This window comes from Moschus berezovskii, chromosome 4 (assembly GCF_049115385.1).
Source record: "Moschus berezovskii isolate FMDL1 chromosome 4, NW_MosBer_1.0, whole genome shotgun sequence".
Lineage (NCBI taxonomy): Eukaryota > Metazoa > Chordata > Mammalia > Artiodactyla > Moschidae > Moschus > Moschus berezovskii.
This window is the reverse complement of record NC_142463.1, coordinates 114,483,407-114,503,976: the sequence shown is the minus strand read 5'-3', so window position 1 is coordinate 114,503,976 and position 20,570 is coordinate 114,483,407. Positions and strand designations below refer to the sequence as shown.

General features: G+C 39.1%; 1 protein-coding gene across 1 annotated transcript; it reads right to left on the bottom strand.

Annotated features, from left to right (window-relative positions):
- Positions 1 to 11,808: 11,808 nt before the first annotated feature.
- Positions 11,809 to 16,499, bottom strand: LOC129541389 (olfactory receptor 10J1-like). Its single transcript, XM_055403262.2, has 3 exons — positions 16,461 to 16,499; positions 14,348 to 14,374; positions 11,809 to 12,732 (listed from the first exon to the last, which is right to left on the bottom strand). Exons 1-3 carry the CDS (start codon positions 16,497 to 16,499, stop codon positions 11,809 to 11,811), a joined length of 990 nt encoding a protein of 329 aa, XP_055259237.2.
- Positions 16,500 to 20,570: the final 4,071 nt, after the last annotated feature.

Below are 20,570 nucleotides of genomic sequence, written 5' to 3'. Positions count from 1 at the left end.
GCACAAGCTGGAATCAAGATTGCCGGGAGAAATATCAATAACTTCAGATATGCAGATGACACCACCCTTATGGCAGAAAGTGAAGAGGAACTCAAAAGCCTCTTGATGAAAGTGAAAGAGGAGAGTGAAAAAGTTGGCTTAAAGCTCAACATTCAGAAAACTAAGATCATGGCATCTGGTCCCATCACTTCATGGCAAATAGATGGGGAAACAATGGAAACAGTGTCAGACTTTATTTTTCTGGGCTCCAAAATCACTGCAGATGGTGATTGCAGTTATGAAATTAAAAGACACTCCTTGGAATGAAAGTTATGACCAACCTAGATAGCGTATTAAAAAGCAGAGACATTACTTTAGCAACCAAGGTCCGTCTAGCTATGGTTTTTCCAGTGGTCATGTATGGATGTGAGAGTTGAACTGTGAAGAAAGCTGATTGCTGAAGAATTGATGCTTTTGAACTGTGGTTTTGGGGAAGGCTCTTACAAGTCCCTTGGACTGCAAGGAGATCTAACCAGTCCATTCTAAAGAAGATCAGTCCTGGGTGTTCATTGGAAGGGCTGATGCTAAAGCTGAAACTCCAATACTTTGGCCACCTCATGGGAAGAGTTGACTCCTTGGAAAAGATTCTGATGCTGGGAGGGATTGGGGGCAGAAGGAAAAGGGGACGACAGAGGGTGAGATGGCTGGATGGCATCACCGACTCGATGGACTTGAGTTTTAGTGAACCCCGGGAGTTAGTGATGGACAAGGAGGCCTGGCGTGCTGTGATTCATGGGGTCGCAAAGAGTCGGACACGACTGAGCGACTGAACTGAACTGACTGACTGCATTTCAGACTCTTTTGTTGACTCTGTGGACTATTCTATTTCTTCTAAGGGATTTTTGCCCACAATAGTAGATATAATGGTCATCTGAATGAAATTCTCCCATTCCTGTCCATTCTTGCTTACTGATTCCTATAATGTTGATGCTCACTTTTGCCATCTCCTGTTTGACCACTTCCAATTTACCTTGATTCATGGACCTAACATTCCAGATTTCTATCCAATATTGTCCTTTACAGCATCAAATTTTACTCTCACCACCAGACACATCCACAAATTTTTGTTTATTCTGCTTTGACTCAGTCAAATGCATCAAATAGGAGCAGAAAATAGGTGTGAACAAAATATATCCATCTTGTCTTTTATCCTTACTATGTGTATACATTTTTGTCTTTTTCCTGGAATTAGTTGGAATGCTCAAATGTTTTGTCAATATTTATGCTCTTTGGTGCCTACTTCTGATAGGTGCTTAAAGGTTAAAAGAATTTCTTTTTTAGTCTTAGTTTGGTAGGAGTGTTTCTGATTAATTGGATGTTGGACTTATATTTAATGTTTTGTGTTTTTCATCTTTTGAAGTAATCATATGAATTTAATAATTTAATTTGTTAATATGGTCAATTATTCTGATAGATTATTTAACATTTAATCATTCTAGCACTCCTAGTCTAAACTCAACTTGGACATGTTGAGTTTTTTCAAACTGTGGATTCCTTTTGTTAAGATTTTATTTAGAATATTTGCTCCTATCTGTCAGCAATGTTGGTGTTTAATTTTATGTTTTTAACTGACTGTTTCTGGTTTGATGGAAAGTTTTTGAAGCTAGTGGTCTCATGATTTGAGGTGGGGAGATTCTCCTCTTTTTTTATTAGACTTGAGAGAATCTGCATATTTTCCCTTAAATGTTTGGTCTCATATCTTTCTCTTCAATAGGAGCAGAAGGTATATTTTGATTAAATTTTTGTTTTTAACTATTGGCCTGTTTGTTTTTCTGATTATTCTCAGGCCAAGGTTAATTTATATTCAATTAAAATTATGTATTTAATCTATGTTTAAAAAAATTTATTGATCTAAAATTTTTCTTGCTATTATTTTATTTCTTTTTTTTAGTATTGTTTTTTTTTTTTAAATTTATGTATTTTAATTGGAGGCTAATTACTTTACATTAGTGTATTGGTTTCGCAATACATTGACATGAATCTGCCCCAGGTGTACATGTGTTCCCCATCTTGAACCCCCCTCCCACCTCCCTTCCCATTCCATCCCTCTGGATCATCCCAGTACACCAGCCCTGAGCATCCTGTATCATGCATTGAACCTGAACTGGTGATTCGTTTCACATATGATGATAACATGTTTCAATGCCATTCTTCCAAATCATCCCACCCTCTCCCTCTCCCACAGAGTCCAAAAGACTGTTCTATACATCTGTGTCTCTTTTGCTGTTCCTATACAGGGTTATCGTTATCATCTTTCTAAATTCCATATATATGCTCGTGCTGTGATTCTGGGGTCGTGGAGAGTTAGACACGACTGAGCGACTGAACTGAACTGAATGGTGTTTTTCTTTCTGACTTACTTCACTCTGTATAATAGGCTCCAGTTTCATCCACCTCATTAGAACTGATTCAAATGTATTCTTTTTAATGGCTGAGTAATACTCCATTGTGTATATATACCAAGGCTTTCTTATCCATTTGTCTGCAGATGGACATCTAGTTTGCTTCCATGTCCTCGCTATTATAAACAGTGCTGCGATGAACATTGGAGTACATGTGTCTCTTTCAAATCTGGTTTCCTCGGTGTGTATGCCCAGGAGTGCGATTGCTGGGTCGTATGGCAGTTTTATTTCCAGTGTTTTAAGGAATCTCCACACTGTTCTCCATAGTGGCTGTACTAGTGTGCATTCCCACCAACAGTGTAAGAGGGTTCCCTTCTCTCCACACCCTCTCCAGCATTTATTGCTTGTAGACTTTTGGATAGCATCCATTCTGACTGGTGTGAAATGGTACCTCATTGTGGTTTTGATTTGCATTTCTCTGATTATGAGTGATGTTGAGCAACTTTTCATGTGTTTGTTAGTCATCTGTTCACAATTTTTATGGAAATACAAAAACCTCCAATAGCCAAAGCAATCTTGAGAAAGAAGAATGGAACTCGGGGAATCAACCTGACAGACTTCAGGCTCTACTACAAAGCCACAGTCATCAAGACAGTATGGTACTGGCATAAAGACAGAAATATAGATCAATGGAACAAAATAGAAAGCCCAGAGATAAATCCACGCACCTATGGACACCTTATCTTTGACAAAGGAGGCAAGAATATAAAATGGACAAAAGACAGTCTCTTTAACAAGTGGTGCTGGGAAAACTGGTCAATCACTTGTAAAAGAATGAAACTAGAACAATCTCTAACACTATACACAAAAATAAATTCAAAATGGATTAAAGATTTAAAAGTAAGAGCAGAAACTATAAAACTCCTAGAGGAGAACATAAGCAAAACACTCTCTGACATAAATCACAGCAAGATCCTTCATGACCCGCCTCCAGAATATTGGAAATAAAAGCAAAAATAAACAAATGGGACCTAATTAAAATTAAGAGCTTCTGCACAGCAAAGGAAACTATAAGCAAGGTGAAAAGACAGCATTCAGAATGGGAGAAAATAATAGCAAATGAAGCAACTGACAAAGAATTAATCTCAAAAATATACAAGCAACTCCTGCAGCTCAATTCCAGAAAAATAAACAACCCAATCAAAAAATGGGCCAAAGAACTAAACAGACATTTCTCCAAAGAAGACATACAGATGGCTATTATCTTAGTTTTAAAAATTTTTATTTGTATCCCTAGTTATATATATGTCTTTATTTTATTTGTGGTTCTACTTAGGTAGTTCTTTTATCATTTGCTCTTGATTATATACACCTAAACTTTCTATTTTCAAGACCTAGTTTATTTTTATTATTTTTATTAAGGTATAGTTGATTTATAGTATTACATTAGTATCAAGTGTGTACAAAGTAGTAATTCGGTATGTGAATTACTGTATTGATTTATTTTCAATATTCATATATTGTCCTCTTATTTCACTCCTGTTTGTCTTCTTGTTCTGTCATTCAAGACATTCCATTAAATTTCTCTTGCCACTCTCATATTTAATTTTTTATTTCAGCTAATATATTTTTAATTTGTGAAATCTGTTTTTGCTTCTCAGAACATACCTCTCTCCGATAAAGTATTTTGTTGTGTCCTTCTGAAAATGTTAAATAAGTACCTTTGGAAAGATCTTAATGTATTCCCTGCACTGTACCTGAGTCTTCTGTATTCTTTTGTCATACATTTATTGTGTTGATGTCTCTTTCCATGTTAGTGGTTCTACTCAAATACTTAGTGATCCTTTCAGTCAATTATGACTATGGTTGAAATTTGTTTTTGTTGTTGTTCTGACTAAATCGTGTCTGACTCTTTGCAACCCCATGGATTACAGCATGCCAGGATCCCTGTCTTTCAGTGTCTCCCAGAAAGTGAAAGTGACAGTTGCTCAGTCCTGTCCGACCTTTGCGACCTCATGGACTGTACAGCCCATGGAATTCTCCAGGCCAGAATAATGGAGTCGGTAGTGGTTCCCTTCTCCAGTGGATCTTCCCAACCCAGGGATAGAACCCAAGTCTCCTGCATTGCAGGTGGATTCTTTACTAGCTGAGCCACAGTGGAAGCCCAAGAATATTAGAGTGGGTAGCCTATCACTTCTTCAGCAGATCTTCCTGACTCAGGAATCCAACCGGGTCTATCTGCCAGAGTTTGCTCAAATTCATGTCCATCTCATCCTCTGCTGCCCCCTTTTCCTTTTGCCTTCAGTCTTTCCCAGCATCAGGGTCTTTTCCAGTGAGTTGGCTCTTCACATCAGGTGGCCAAAGTATTGAATTGACATTGTTTGCTCGACATACTAATAAGCTGTTTAGAAACCTTGTACTATGTATGTGTGGTGGGATGAGATAGATTGGGTGGTGGGCTTTACTTAGTAGGGTGATAAAGCTGGGTAATATGGCAAAGCTGGCTTTATTAGGGTAAGCTTATTTTTTCAACATAGTACATTGACCTGTCCATATCTAAGTCTTTGTTCTTGAAATGCTGAATTCCCCAGGGGAAAATCCTTCGGTTTCAAGGTGGGGAGCTCTAAGACTTATTGTCAATATCCTGTGAGGTGTGCTGATATTTTTTTACCTTTCTCTCACTTAAAAAAAAAAAAAAATATATATATATATATATATATATCATTATAGCACACTCCCAACACTACCTCATCACTTTAACTCTCTCCAGGAGGTAATCCTTCAGCCTTCTGCTCAGGTGGAGGAAAGGTTCTAATTGTGTGATGTGTCCTAAAATTTTTCAAGCACCTCTATTTTGTTAGATTAATCATTCACTCTTGGGTTCACGAGTACTTACTACCCACTTTCCTGAATATGTCTGGCATTCTGATTGATAAATTGACATTTAGGTTGTTCTCTCTGCCTCAGGCATCTCCTCCGCATTCTATAATACATCAGCATTCTCCTGTGTGCTAAGTCACATAGAAATCAATAACAACTTACTAAACTGCTTTCCAGATTTCAAAATTTTATCACACACATTCTTCTGTGCTCATCTCCTATTTCCTTTTGCTATGGAAGTGAGGCTATTCTTAAATGTAGTAGAGTTTTAGGAAAGAGTCAGAAATAATGCAATGTAAAATCTGTGTTTTGTCAGAATTCTCTCTACTCTGAACTAAAATTTAACATAATTTCTATAAATTTTATTTATTTGTTTAAATTGTGGTTAGGATTAGCTGGTATGTTTAGCTTCACACTGAGCAGGAGAAGTGAGTTTAATTTTCTTAATTTATTTTATAAAAATATTACTGCTTTTTCACTCAACACTTCTAATAACTAGTTGCTTCTGCCTGTATTTATGTTTTATTTCCCTAGTATTTGTTATTGCTAGACTCTGTGTCATTAGCCATGCCTCTTTCTCCAAGTATTGCTCTTGTCTGGAAATCACCAATGCTGTTCTCCTATTGGCTGCTGCTGCTGCTGCTAAGTCACTTCAGTCGTGTCCAACTCTGTGTGACCCCATAGACGGAAGCCCACCAGGCTCCCCCGTCCCTGGGATTCTCCAGGCAAGAACACTGGAGTGGGTTGCCATTTCCTTCTCCAATGTGTGAAAGTGAAGTCGCTCAGTCGTGTCCGACCCTTAGCGACCCCACGGACTGCAGTCCACCAGGCTCCTCCATCCATGGGATTTTCTAGGCAAGAGTACTGGAGTGGCTTGCCGTTGCCTTCTCCGCCTATTGGCTACCTGGGAGCAAGAACTGTTGGGGAGGGCTCCTTCTCCTGGGCTAATACACCTGTTACTTTGTCTTGGAATTTATCATTATCTTATTTTCCTCCACCTCTGAGTGTGAAGCAACTTTTGTGCTACTCCCAACTTTCAAGCCTAAACTTTCCTTTTGATTCCTACATACTTCTAAAATACCTTATCAATCCACTTGCATTTGCTGGAAGTCTTTTTCGTGCCTCACAGTTGCTCAACATGGTTCATAGTCTCTGGTCCACTAGAGACATAGACTAGATAAAAATATTCCATTTTTTAAAATCACTGGCTATATAATCCTAATTTTAAACTCTTTTCTTTCCCTTCTTGTATTTGGTACAGGGGTAGGGTTGGCAAGTGTGGAGAAGAGAAATGTTGTAGGTACTCATTTCATTATTGTTGCTGTTCAGTTGCTAAGTTGTGTCTGACTGTGACCCCATGGACTGCAGCACTCCAGGCTTCCCTGGCCTTCACCATCTTCTGGCATTTGCACCGGTATACAGTAAATATGAAAAATACAAATTTTCTCCTATATCATTTTCTGAAATGTTTTTCAAAGAATCGGTATTGCTTTTATAATGAGAAAAATGCCAATTCACATACTACATTTTAGAATAAAATGAAAAATAAAATAAATAAATAAAATAAAATAAAAAAGAGAAATAAGGGACTTTCTTCTCAGATCGTTTGCCATTTCAGCCAGTTTGGAGCATAACTCACTCATGCATGCAGCATTCCTTATGGCATCTGCATCTCCCATGTTTTTCCTAAGTTTAGTGGGTCACACCAGGAATAACTCAGAGTTCTACTCTGCTTTTGATATTTAGTCAAAACCTGCTGCTGAATTGCTACTTTGGTTTTCAATCTCTGCAAAGTCGATGGCTTGAAATCTTGTGTGCTGTATTTTACATCTCTGAATTTGTAAGTTAACAATGATCATGTAACAGCATAGGTTATTATCTCTAGTCAGTCTAACATCAGTACTCTGAATAAAGCAAGAGTACTGTTTGTATATTTATGTATTTAGGTATTCAAATATACATATGTTTGAATTGCATTTATGTTTTCAAATGCAGTGAATCATTCTGTCTGTGAATTACACTGAAATAGCTTTATATGCTTTACATGTTAAAATTCTATTAAGTGAAGAATATATTTTATTATTATAAAAGTAAAATGCAAAAATAAATAATGATAATTATGAGTTGTTCATTTTCTGGACAAATTTAAGAGTTTTAAATAGCTAAATAGGAAAATAATGCTTCATATAAATATTGAAATTTGTTGGTTATTAGATAGTTTTAGAAAGAACATTATATACTTACAATGCCAAAGTTTAAATGTAAAAAAAAGTATAGTGGAAATTAAATATCAGAACTCTAATATTTGTAAAATTATGTGGTGTTCTTTATTTATAATACTAAATAAAAACAACTTTTAAGCGTGATATTTTTAGCTTCTTAATTTAATCCACGAATCTTATCAAATTTTACACATGAGTTACAGCATGATTTCAAATCGTGTAGGACAATATAAAGTATTCATTATTTTAATATGTACCTAATAAAGAATATGAAGAAAAGAAAGTGTTAGAGAAAAATGAGATATTACTGTCAAGATATTTCGCTCCTCTACAAATCAGCTTCTCACTTGAAAAGTGAGCATCTACCGAGTACCGCAACTGTGCGTTTTAGTGACTGCGAGAGTAATCTATCAGCTACGATGAAGATCAAATGTCTTTTCTCTGAAGTGTCAAGGGTTTAAATATGATTACCAAATGTTTAATAATAAAATCTGAGTGTTATTAAGTTTTCAAATAGCACTTTAATCTTATTTCAGTATCCCAGATACACCAACTAATGATGTTAGGCTGAGACATTGGCTTCAGTTGAATATTTTAACTTTCAGTTATTGAGTATTTGGTCAAAATATATTGTAGATGCTCCTCTCTCCACTAATATTACTTAAATAAAATGAAATAGGACAGACCAAGCTAGAGTGAAAACATCAGAATGCACTGCCTGTAGTAAGGGTAAGTATTATTTTTCATTGTTTCATTTGTATGTGAATACACACAGACACAGAGGAGACGCATATGTGCATACTGGCTTATATTACAATATGCATTTCCTATTGAGAGTCATCATGGATCATGGTAAAGAGTTTGAATTTCACTGAACGAAGAGGGAAAGCTTTGGATGTAGAGCAAGATAGGCACTAAATTGCTAATAAAAGATAGTAATACAGAGTTTAGAAGGGTTTTTTGTTTTTTTAATGAGACCTGAACATTTAAGGAAGACTACAACAGTAATTAGAACTTAAATACAAGTGGGAGCAAGGTAGAAGTCAAAAATTAATTAGTGAAATAATATAAAATGACCTGGAAAAATTGGAAAGGTAAGAATATAGGGATAATGCTAGCCAGTAATAATAGGGATAATGATGTTATATTAACTTTCTATGGTTACCACAACAATTCTACTCTGTTAATCCTACTCTAGTTGATTCTTTCAATAGCCTAATGGGAAAGATGGTTGACATTGATAACCTCCTATCATAGAAAAGGAAAGATTTCCTTACTTCCTTAGAAACACATAGTTGGGAAAATCATACATAGCTGGGAAAGTTAAGGTGTGTCTTAAATTCAAGTCTCAAGACTTTGTGTTCTTCCCAACAAAGGAGACCAGTTGAGAAGTGAAGGGTGGAGCCCATATGTCTGGGGAAACTAAGTACAACAATCACTTTCTGTACTCATGAGCTCTTTGAAGCGCTGTACCAGGCTAAATGACTAGGATGTGTCTGGAAGATGAATCATCCAGAAGTAGAATTCCCCTCATTATTCTCCAGGATGTCTAAGGAAAGAGAACCGACCCTGAACCAGGACTAGGGATTAAAGTGATAGCATGCAGACAGAAAGGCAGAATCATAAATATCTGTGGTTTGTACACAGTACTATATTTAAAATGGATAGCTAAGAAGAACCTACTGTATAGCACATGGAACTCTGCTCAATGTTATGTGGCAGCCTGGATGGGAGGGGAGTTAGGAGGAGAATGGATACATGTATATGTATGGCTGAGTCCCTTCACTGTTCACCTGAAACTATTACAACATTGTTAATTGACTATACTCCAATACAAAATAAAAAGTTAAAGAAAAAAATATCTCTGTGGCAGTATCCTCAGATGGATGACACTGAACTCTCTGATATAATTAGAAGTTTACAGAGATTATACTGCTTTTCTTACTCCAATAAAAATAAAGAATTTTGTCCCTGATTTGTCATTTACAAAGGATTTTCACACTTACTGTCTCATGTGTTTGTCAGGAGAAACTGACAAACATGTTTTGTAGATGAAACATCTACAAAATGTTATTGTTTTATCTACATGCTTTGTAGAGAAAATTTAGGCTTCAGTTCAGTTCAGTTCAGTCTCTCAGTCGTGTCCGACTTTTTGTGACCATGAATCACAGCACACCAGGCCTCCCTGTCCATCACAAACTCCCGGAGTTCACTCAAACTCATATCCACAGAGTTGGTGATGTCATCCAGCCATCTCATTCTCTGTCATCCCCTTCTCCTCCCGCCCCCAATCCCTCCCAGCATCAGAATCTTTTCCAGTGAGTCAACTTGTCGCATGAGCTGGCCAAAGTATTGCAGTTTCAGCTTCAGCATCAGTCTTTCCAATGAACACCCAGGATTGATCTCCTTTAGAATGGACTGGTTGGATCTCCTTGCAGTCCAAGGGACTCTCAAGAGTCTTCTCCAACACCACAGTTCAAAAGCATCAATTTTTCGACGATCAGCTTTCTTCACAGTCCAACTCTCACATCCCTACATGACCACGGGAAAAACCATAGCCTTGACTAGATGGACCTTGCTTAGAGAAGCTAAATAAACATTCAAATATATGAGGTGAATAAAAAGTAAAGCCAGGACTCAGAACGCAGTCTTTTTCTTACAGTACTTATGTTAAAGTGAATACACTTTACCCTGCTGGCCTCCAAACACTACTTGCTACTATTTTTAGTAGCTAATTTTGAAGATACAGATTATTATTAGTACACTTGAATGGACAGAGCAACATTTTTTTGCTGAGTAAGAGAGGCCATTAACAAACAGTAGGTAACTTTATTTTGGGGTTCTCTTGGATTCCACCATAAATTTTGAAAATACTCAGATGTGGGTAAGATTGAACCACAATGGGCTATTTATGAAATTACAATATTTGAACATGGTCCTAATTTTTGAGATTATTAATAACATGAAGGAGAACACAGCCTCTGAAAATGCCACCACTTGGTACAACTGAAACATTAAACTGTCCAACTAGTGAAGACTTCATCTGGTTATGACATCACTCATTCATTTCAAGCTTTCATTTTTAAAGACATCAAAGGAAATGCTTGTTCTATAATAATGTATGTGTGAGTTTGGAAGTAGGAGAGTGAGGGGGTGATTTCTTCATTAGAAAGTTCATAAAGGGAGATGCTTTTAGTTTGGTGTTTTGAAAGGAGTACACTTTGGTTGAATAGGCAGTGAGGGTGGCAGTAAGGGATTTCCATGAAGTGACAGTAAGCTGTAGAAACACATGAGAATATGAAATAGAAAGCGAGAAGTCACAAGCTACTAGGTGTTCTGTGTGGAACTGGATGACAGGCTTGTGGAGGAGCACTGGAAGTGGAGGTGACTAGTGAAAGATGGCATATTAATTCAGATCCTGGGGGTTTGAAATGATAGGGCTGATGGTTTAAATCTTTTTCTCTTTTTGAGTCACTAAGTTACCATTTGGCACTTTCCTTACTGATCCACTTCTTTCCAGTCCTCTCACCTGACTAATCCTTTTTGTAGATTCTCTCTTGTCTTCCCATTCACTATCCACTTTTATCCATTCCGCAAGCATCTCCAAAGGCAATATTGGGTGAACTATTTACATATATCATCACCAACAATCCTTGTACTTTCTTGAAATATAAATGCCAATATGATTACTTGGTGCTACCTGTTTAATTAAATTACGAAGGAATTTTAATCATTTCCCAAAATGTTTCTCTTACATATTCCTGAAAACTTAAGTTCCAGGTTGGCCATATATGTGAAAAAGATCTAGACTTCAGGAGTTGATAAATTATATAGATGCTTATTATCACTGACAGCCATTTATTTATGGTGTTTAAGATGCAAGGAACTTGAATTGTCCACAAAACAATGACTTCAATTGGATGTTAAACCTTTGTAACTCTAAATGGATAAAAGGGAGCTTCATGTCGAAAAAGAGTGTATTTAAAAGTTTAGTACTGCCTTGAAGCAGCCTCCCTTCATTAATCCTTTCTACTATCTTGATCTCATCCTGTCCTAGGCTATATATACAATCTGTGTGCTTCCCCAAATCAGGTTCTTTCTCTTATATTGATGCTCCATACCATCTATGTTGTCTTATCAGATGCAGGCTTGCTTGTACTTTGGAGCCCCTTTCTCCAGGGCCTGGATTTATAATCCTTTTATCTCCTCTACACAACCCCTGCATGATAGGCTCCAGAATTTTCACTCTAGGTTCTGCTGGCACTTCTTTACTTTCTTTTCTCTATAGAATGTTCCAAGACTCTCTTTGTAACAGGCCTATCTTATCAGGAAAGCTTCCTGCCAATGACCCGGAGCAGAGCATCCTTGGCCTCTTTGTTCCTTAGGGTGTACACCACAGGGTTCAGCAGTGGCGTGATGATAGTGTAGGTCACTGAGATCAGCTGATCCTGGTCCTTGGTGTTTTCTGACTTGGGCTTGAGGTAGGCAATGGAGGCACAGCCATAGTGGACGATGACCACAGTGAGGTGGGAGGTGCAGGTGGCAAAGGCCTTTTTCCGACCTTCAGCTGAGGCAATTTTAAGGATGGTGGAGATGATGAGGATGTAGGAAATGAAAACCAATCCCATGGGAACAAGGATCACCAGGACACTGATGAACAAAGTCAAGATCTCATTGACAGTCGTGTCAATGCAGGAGAGCTTCATCACAGGTCGGATATCACAGAAGAAGTGGGCCACCTTTGTGGCACAGAAAGGTAATCTGAACACAGACGTCACCTGTGTCATGGCCACAATCAGCCCAATGCTGCAGGCCCCCCACACCAGCTGGATGCACACTCTCCTGTTCATGATAACTGTGTACCTCAAGGGATTGCAAATGGCCACATAGCGGTCGTAGCCCATTGCTGTGAGCAGGAAGCAGTTGTTGATGGCCAAAGTGATGAAGAAGAACATCTGAGTGGCACAACCTGCCAAAGAAATGGACTGACTCAGGCCTATGAGGTTGCAGAGCATCTTGGGTATAATGATGACTGTGTACACAGTCTCTGAAGCTGATAACATGCCAAGGAAGAAATACATGGGGGTGTGGAGGTGATGGTCAAGGCTAATGATGGTCACAGTGATGATATTGCCTGCCAGGGTTAACATGTACAGTGCAAAAAACATGATAAAGAGGGTGAACTGGTGCTCACAGAAGCTGGAGAAACCCTGGAAAGTAAACTCACTCACCAGAGTGTGATTCTCTTTCTTCATTAAGTCATATATGGTATCTAAGAAAGTTAAAAAAAAAACATCTATAAGGAACCTAGTTGGTTGATTTCTGTTATTAGTAGACTGGGCAGATTCTTTTGGTTAATCTACTTCAGATTTCTGCTGATTTATAGCCACACTCATGCTCATTTCTTTTGGGAATAGACAGAGGAGAAATATTCTTCTCTCACTAAAGTGTGTGGCTTCTAGAGTCAAATGGTACAGACTCATATCCTACTTCTATCATACACTAACTTATCTTTGGCAAAGAATTAACATATCTAAGACCAATTTCCTTACCTTTACATTAATACAGTAGTGATAACAATATCACAGAATTGTTGGTAGAAACATTTTAAACTAAGTAGCATACTTAGAATTTGAACAATTATTGAATCCATTCAAGTTCAGTGGTGTCAGGCAGAGCTCTAGGCTCCATGTATGCTCCATGTCCAGCTCTTTGTGACCCCATGGACTATAGCCCGACAGGTTCCTCTGTCCATGGAATTTCCCAAGCAAGAATGCCAAAGCAGTTTGCCACTTCCTTCCCTAGGGGATCTTCCTGACCCAAGGATCAAATCCACAACTCCTGCACGGGAAGTCGGATTCTTTGGGGTTTCCTACTGACTCAGATGGTAAAGAATCTGCCTGCAATGCAGAAGACCCAGGTTCTATCCTTGGGAATCCCCTGGAGAACGGAATGGCAACCCACTCCAGTATTCTTGCCTGGAGAATCCCATGAACAGAGGATCCTGGAGGACTACCATCCATGGGGGTCACAAAGAGTTGGACAAGACTGAGTGACTAACACTGGGAACACTGGTGCCACCTGGGAAGCCCCTCTAGGCTCTGTAGATACTGCTTAATTCCTGAGTGTCTAGGGTTTAAGGTAGAGGTCTTGTCACTATGATTTACACACTGCCTTTTCATTTCAGTCTTTCAACTCCAAGGTACTATTCCTCTCAGCTTTGGTCCTACACTACTCTTCCTTAGACACTGCTCAGTTTTCAAAGCTACACAAAGCTCATGACCTCTGTAAAATCTTTTCTCTCTCTCTATTCCCTCCCTCTCCCCAAATCCATGTCCTTGAACATGCAGTATACTGGTTCTTTTGTGATGAAAGAACTATAGTGCCTATGTGATTACAAAACATGTTCACATGCATTATCTAATTTCATCACCATCCAGTGGAACAGGGAGGGCAAGAATTATTGTTTCTGTTCAGAAGGAGAGACTGAGGATCAGCTCTATTTAGGAACTTGTCTGTGGACACACAGATGTCAAAGAATGAAAATCAATATTTGAATACACGTCTTCTGATCCTGTGTCCATTGTTCCTTCTACTACAGAATTGTGTCACAGAACTTGCCCCCATCATGACTACATTATGCAATCTTTGAGAGTAGGGACCATGTATTCCAACTCTGTGTTGCTAGTGTGACCGCTGCAATGTAGGGCACAAGTGTTTGCTGGTGGAATCTTTACAGGTCACTGGTCGATCAAACAAATTGCCTCTTAGGAAACAGTGTTAGGCTACCATAGTGAGGTCGTCCTCAAAGAAGAGGAGTATTCAGTGTTTATAACCTCTGTCTCCTTGTTCTTCTGTCTATGCCTGTGAGAGCAACAAGCAACTAATGAACTAGGCTAAATTTTGACACAGGAATTATAACTAGAAGAAAGCATGAGTCTGTGAACATCTAATTGCAAAATAGGCTGGTAGTGAAACTTTTCTAGTAGCCTTTACCCTATTACTAAACTACATGTAATTATGTAACAGGTTAGCTATAAAAGCAAATTTAATAATAGAAAGCATGGAGTTGCTGAAAAAGTGCATTTTGCTGGAAGTAAAGCAAATTAGCAACATAAAAATGACTTACTATTGGGTAAATTTCAATGGCAAGCTTCTTTAATGTTTTTAAGATTAATCTATTCCTCAGAAATATACCATTTTAAATACAGTAAATCTACAAAATGGTATTTTAAAGGGCTGGTGCACAGTTACGCTTCAGCTCTTCAGAGCATGATATGAAAGGACAGTATGAAGGTGAAAAAAGAACATTTTTTTTTTGTTGTTAGATATCAGGGACTACTTCATAACATGGAAAGTTGTTTGACCTTGATGTGTATATAACGGTTGTTGTTGTTGTTGCTAAGTCACTTCAGTCGTGTCCGACTCTGTGTGACCCCATAGACGGCAGCCCACAGGCTCCCCCGTCCCTGGGATTCTCCAGGCAAGAGCTCTGGAGTCAGTTGCCATTTCCTACTCCAATGCATGGAAGTGAAAAGTGAAAGTGAAGTCGCTCAGTCGTGTCAGACCCTCAGCGATCCCATGGCCTGCAGCCTTCCAGGCTCCTCCGTCCATGGGATTTTCCAGGCAAGAGTACTGGAGTGGGGTGCCATTGCCTTCTCCGGTATATAATGGAAGGTAACTGTAAATCTGCTTTATGAGGCTTTATAAAAAGTGTCTATGTGGATTATGATTTGTCTGAAGACAAGATATAGACAAGGAAACATAGCTGCTAAGTAGCAGAGTCACACATTACCGTATTAGTCAAGATACTCCTTAATCCTGGAAGTCATGATTCCTTAGGATTAGCAGATGATCTTTCAAAGTGGTAAATTAAGGATAAAGAAAAACAAAAATTCATACACACCTGGACTCTTTCCAGCTTAATATAATTTCACCCTTTAACATCAATAAAACCCTTGGTGGTTGAGTTGCTAAGTCATGTCCGACTCTTGAGACCCCATGGACGGTAGTCTGCCAGTCTCCTCTGTTCATGGGATTCTTCCGGCAAGAATACTACAGTGGGTTGCCATTTTCTTCCCAAGGGAATCTTCCCAACCCAGGAATCAAACATAGGTCTCCTACACTCAAACACAGGTCTCCTGCTCTACACAGGCAGATTCTTTACCAATTGAGCTTCAAGGGAAACCCTGAAAAAAACTCTTACATCTATTTTATTCTTCAGAGGCTTTCTCTGTAAATCTCTGATGTCTTTTCCAAAATCTAACTTACTTTTCTTCCTGAAAATTTGTGGCTCAACAGAAAAATGGAGGGGGAAATCAGAGATGTGGCCCATTGGTCAAAAGTATTCACAAATCAAGGTTGTGAGTAAAAGGTACCTAAATGCAGTCCTTCCACCTGTTTTAGAGCTCTTCCAGGGATGGAGGTAGAAGGAAATTTACTGGGATCTAGATATTTTCTCCAGCTGAAGGAGGAGCTTTTGACACCCAAGAAAGGCTCTTTGGGGCTCATCTCTCAAGGTTTCTGGGTACAAGTCCCTGGGCACCCTCAAGAGTCAACTTGGGGCTAGAAGGAAGCAGTCAATGGGTGCTCAGGGACCTTGTTAGGTAGAGGGCTCATTTACCAGATTTTATGGACTTGTGCTTTGGGAGTCTCATGGCATTTTGCACTTCAAGTAGAAACAGCAGTGGCTTATCTGTCAGGTTTTATTTTTTAAATAAATATTCTATTTTTATATAGTTGGGACTTGGAAAACCATGGTTACAAAGCCCAAGTGAGCTCTAGCAAAGAGCCTCTGTCTTAGATTCCAGGAAATTGTACAGCTCTCCCTGTAGTCTCCTTGGTTATCAGAAACTGGGTGGTTGTTGTTGTTGTTGTTTTCCCTTCCTCTTCTTTTCTGGAACTGAAGTCATCAATCTGGCTATTGTTTTTGTCCTATTGTGGGTGTTTAGAAATGGGAGACCAAAACTCAAAAGACAGTAGAGACTTCTCTGAAGGCCAGGAGACCACTGTGCATGTCTAAAGAAATCTGAGTCAAGATTTCATCCCATGGGGTTGTCCAAGAAAATGGTTAAATACACAGGACTTCACAAGCCTAGCCTGGAGTAACCTCTACACTAGTTTCCCCACCCCAATCCCAGGCATTTTTCTCCCTCTTTGCTTTTTTGCTTGTTTAGTGGCTAAGTCGTCTGACACTTGTGACCCTCTAGTCTGTAACCCACCAGACTCCTCTGTTCATGGGATTTCCCAGTCAAGAATACTGGAGTAGGTTGGCATTTCCTTCTCCAGAGGATTGTCCCAACCCAGGTATTGAACCTGCGTCTTCTGCATTGACAGGCAGATTCTTTACCTCCGAGCCATCATGGAAAAACTTTTCTCTTCCTAAGAGCATATTATTCTCACCATTTTCATCTTTTCTGTTGGTAAAAAACAAACCAATGCATATTAAAAATTTTAAGTATTTATTTGAGAAAAATTCTATTCAAATTAGATAGTGTCAAACCAAAAGTAGTTAGGGGTACTCCATTGCCAGGAACTTGGGGAGAAACTTCTATAAAGAAAAGACAGATTCATCCACCTCATTAGAACTGACTCAAACGTTTTCCTTTTCATAGCTGAGTAATATCCCACTGTGTATACACACCACACAGAGAAAGCACTGGAGACCCACTCCAGTACTCTTGCCTGGAAAATCCCGTGGACGGAGGAGCCTGGTAGGCTGCAGTCCATGGGGTCACTAAGAGTCGGACACGACTGAACGACTTCACTTTCACTTTTCACTTTCATGAATTAGAAGAGGAAATGGCAACCCACTCCGGTGTTCTTGCCTGGAGAATCCCAGGGACAGAGAAGCCTGGTGGGCTGCCATCTACGGGGTTGCACAGAGTCGGACACGACTGACGCGACTTAGCAGCAGCAACAGCAGCAGCATACATACCACAACTTCCTTATCCGTTCATCTGCCAGTGGACATCTTGGTTGCTTCCGTGTCCTAGCTATTGTAAATAGTGCTGTAATGAACACTGACATACAAGTGTCTTTTTCAGTTCTGGTTTCCTGAGGGTATATGCCCAGTACTGGGATTTCTGGGTTGTATGGTAGATCTATTTCTAGTTTTTAAAGGGATCTCCATATTGTTCTCTATAGTGGTTGTATCAGTTTGCATCCCCACCAACAGTGTAAGAGGGTTCCCTTTTCTCCTCACTCTCCCCAGGATTTATTGTTTGTAGACTTTTTGATGCTGGCCATTCTGACCAGTGTAAGATACCTCATTGTGGTTTTGATTTGCATTTCTCTAATAATGAGTGATGTTGCGTATCTTTTCATGTGTCCATTAGCCATCAGTATGTCTTCTTTGGAGAAATGTCTGCTTAGGTCTTCTCCCCACTTTTTGATTGGGTTATTCATTTTTCTGGTATTAATCTACAAGAGCTATTTGTATATTTTGGAAATTATTCTTTGTCAGTTGTTTCATTTGCTATTGGATGAACCTTGAGCCTATTACACAGAGTGTAGTCAGAAAGAGAAATAGTGTATATTAATGCATATATGGATATACCCATTTGAATGCAGACTTCCAAAGAATAGCAAGGAGAGATAAGAAAGCCTTCCTCAGTGATCAATGCAAAGAAATAGAGGAAAACAACAGAATAGGAAAGACTAGAGATAAATTCAAGAAAATTAGAGATACTAAGGGAATATTTCATGCACAGATAGGGTCAATAAAGAACAGAAATGTTATGTACCTAATAGAAGCAGAAGATACTAAGAAGAGGTGGCAAGAATACTCAGAAGAACTATATAAAAAAGATCTTCATGACTCAGATAATCACGATGGTGTGATCACTCACCTAGAGCCAGACATCTTGGAATGTGAAGTCAAGTGGGCCTTAGAAAGTATCACTATGAACAAAACTAGAGGAAGTGATGAAATTCCAGTTGAGCTATTTCAAATCTTAAAAGATGATGCTGTAAAAGTGCTGCACTCAATATGTCAGCAAATTTGGAAAACTCAGCAGTGGTCACAGGACTGGAAAAGGTCAGTCTTCATTCCAATCCCAAAGAAAGGCAATGCCAAAGAATGCTCAAAGTACCGCACAATTGCACTCATCTCACATGCTAGTAAAGTCATGCTCCAAATTCTCCAAGCCAGGCTTCAACAATACATAAACCATGAACTTCCAGATGTTCAAGCTGGTTTAGAAAAGGCAGAGGACCCAGAGATCAAATCGCAAACATCTACTGGATCATCGAAAAAGCAAGAAAGTTCCAGAAAAACATCTATTTCTGCTTCATTGATGATGCAAAAGCCTTTGACTGTGTGGATCACAACACTGTGGAAAATTCTGAAAGAGATGGGAATACCAGACCACCTGACCTGCCTCTTGAGAAACCTGTATTCAGGTCAGGAAGCAACAGTTAGAACTGGACATGGAACAACAGACTGGTTCCAAATAGGAAAAGGAGCATGTCAAGGCTGTCTATTGATACCCTGCTTATTTACTTCTATGCAGAGTACATCATGAGAAACGCTGGGCTGAAAGAAGCACAAGCTGGAATCAAGATTGCCGGGAGAAATATCAATAACCTCAGATATGCAGATGACACACCCTTATGGTAGAAAGTGAAGAAGAACTAAAAAGCCTCTTGATGAAAGTGAAAGAGGATAGTGAAAAAGCTGGCTTAAAGCTCAACATTCAGAAAACTAAGATCATGGCATCCAGTCCCATCGCTTCATGGCAAATAGATGGGAAAACAGTGGCTGACTATATTTTTTTTGGGCTCCAAAATCACTGCAGATGGTGATTGCAGCCATGAAATTAAGAGATGCTTACTCCTTGGAAGGAAAGTTATGACCGACCTAGACAGCATATTAAAAAGCAGAGACATTACTTTGTCAGCTAAGGTCCGTCTAGTCAAGGCTATGGTTTTTCCAGTAGTCATGTATGGATGTGAGAGTTGGACTGTGAAGAAAGCTAAATGCTGAAGAATTGATGCTTTTGAACTGTAGTGTTTGAGAAGACTGTTGAGAATCCCTTGGACTTCAAGGAGATCCAACCAGTCCATCCTAAAGGAGATCAGGCCTGGGTGTTCATTGGAAGGACTGATGTTGAAGTTGAAGCTCCAATATTTTGGCCACCTGATGTAGAGAGCTTATTCATTTGAAAAAACCCTGATGTTTGGAAAGATTAAAGGCAGGAGGAGAAGGGGACGACAGAGGATGAGATGGTTAGATGGCATCACCAACTCAATGGACGTGAGTTTGGGTAAACTCCGGGAGTTGGTGATGGACAGGGATGCCTGGCGTGCTGCAGTTCACAGAGTCCCAAAGAGTTGGACAAGACTGAGCGACTGAACTGAACTGAACTGCATGCATGTATGTGGAATCTAGAAATATGGTACTGACAGTCCTATGTGTAGGGCAGCAAAGAAGACACAGACATAAAGAACAGACTTTTGGACTCAGTGGCAGAGGAGAGGATAGGATCATTTGAGAGAATAGCATTGAAATGTATACATTACCATGTGTAAAACAGATAACCAGTGGGAATGTGATATAGATGCAGGCCAACCAAAGCTGGTGCTCTGTAACAGCCTGGAGGGATACGGCGGGGAGGGAGATGGGAGGGGCATTCAGGATGGAGGAGACACATATGCCTATTCTGATTCATATGCCTATGCTGATTCATACTGATGTATGGCAAAAGCCACCACAATACTGTGAAATAATTATTCTCCAATTAAAATAAATAATTAAAAAAATAAAAACCTCGTGGGGAAAAAAAGGCAGGAGCAAAGTAAAAGTATTGACTGTTTGTAGCTTAAAACTTGGTTGACTGTTTGTGATCAGTTGTCCTGAGGCTTTGACTTCATAACCTGGAGGCATCTATTTCCAGGGTTCATTTGTTTACATTAGATTGCCCCTCAGTCTAATGGCCTCGTCATTTGGTTAATTTAATAAAATGTACCCTTACCTATCTCATGGCCAGATCCTGAAAACTCTCCACTAAATTAATTTTTACACACATGGCATAAAATGAAGTGCCTGCCTTCACATCTGATAAACTTGAAAAATATCCCTTGTACT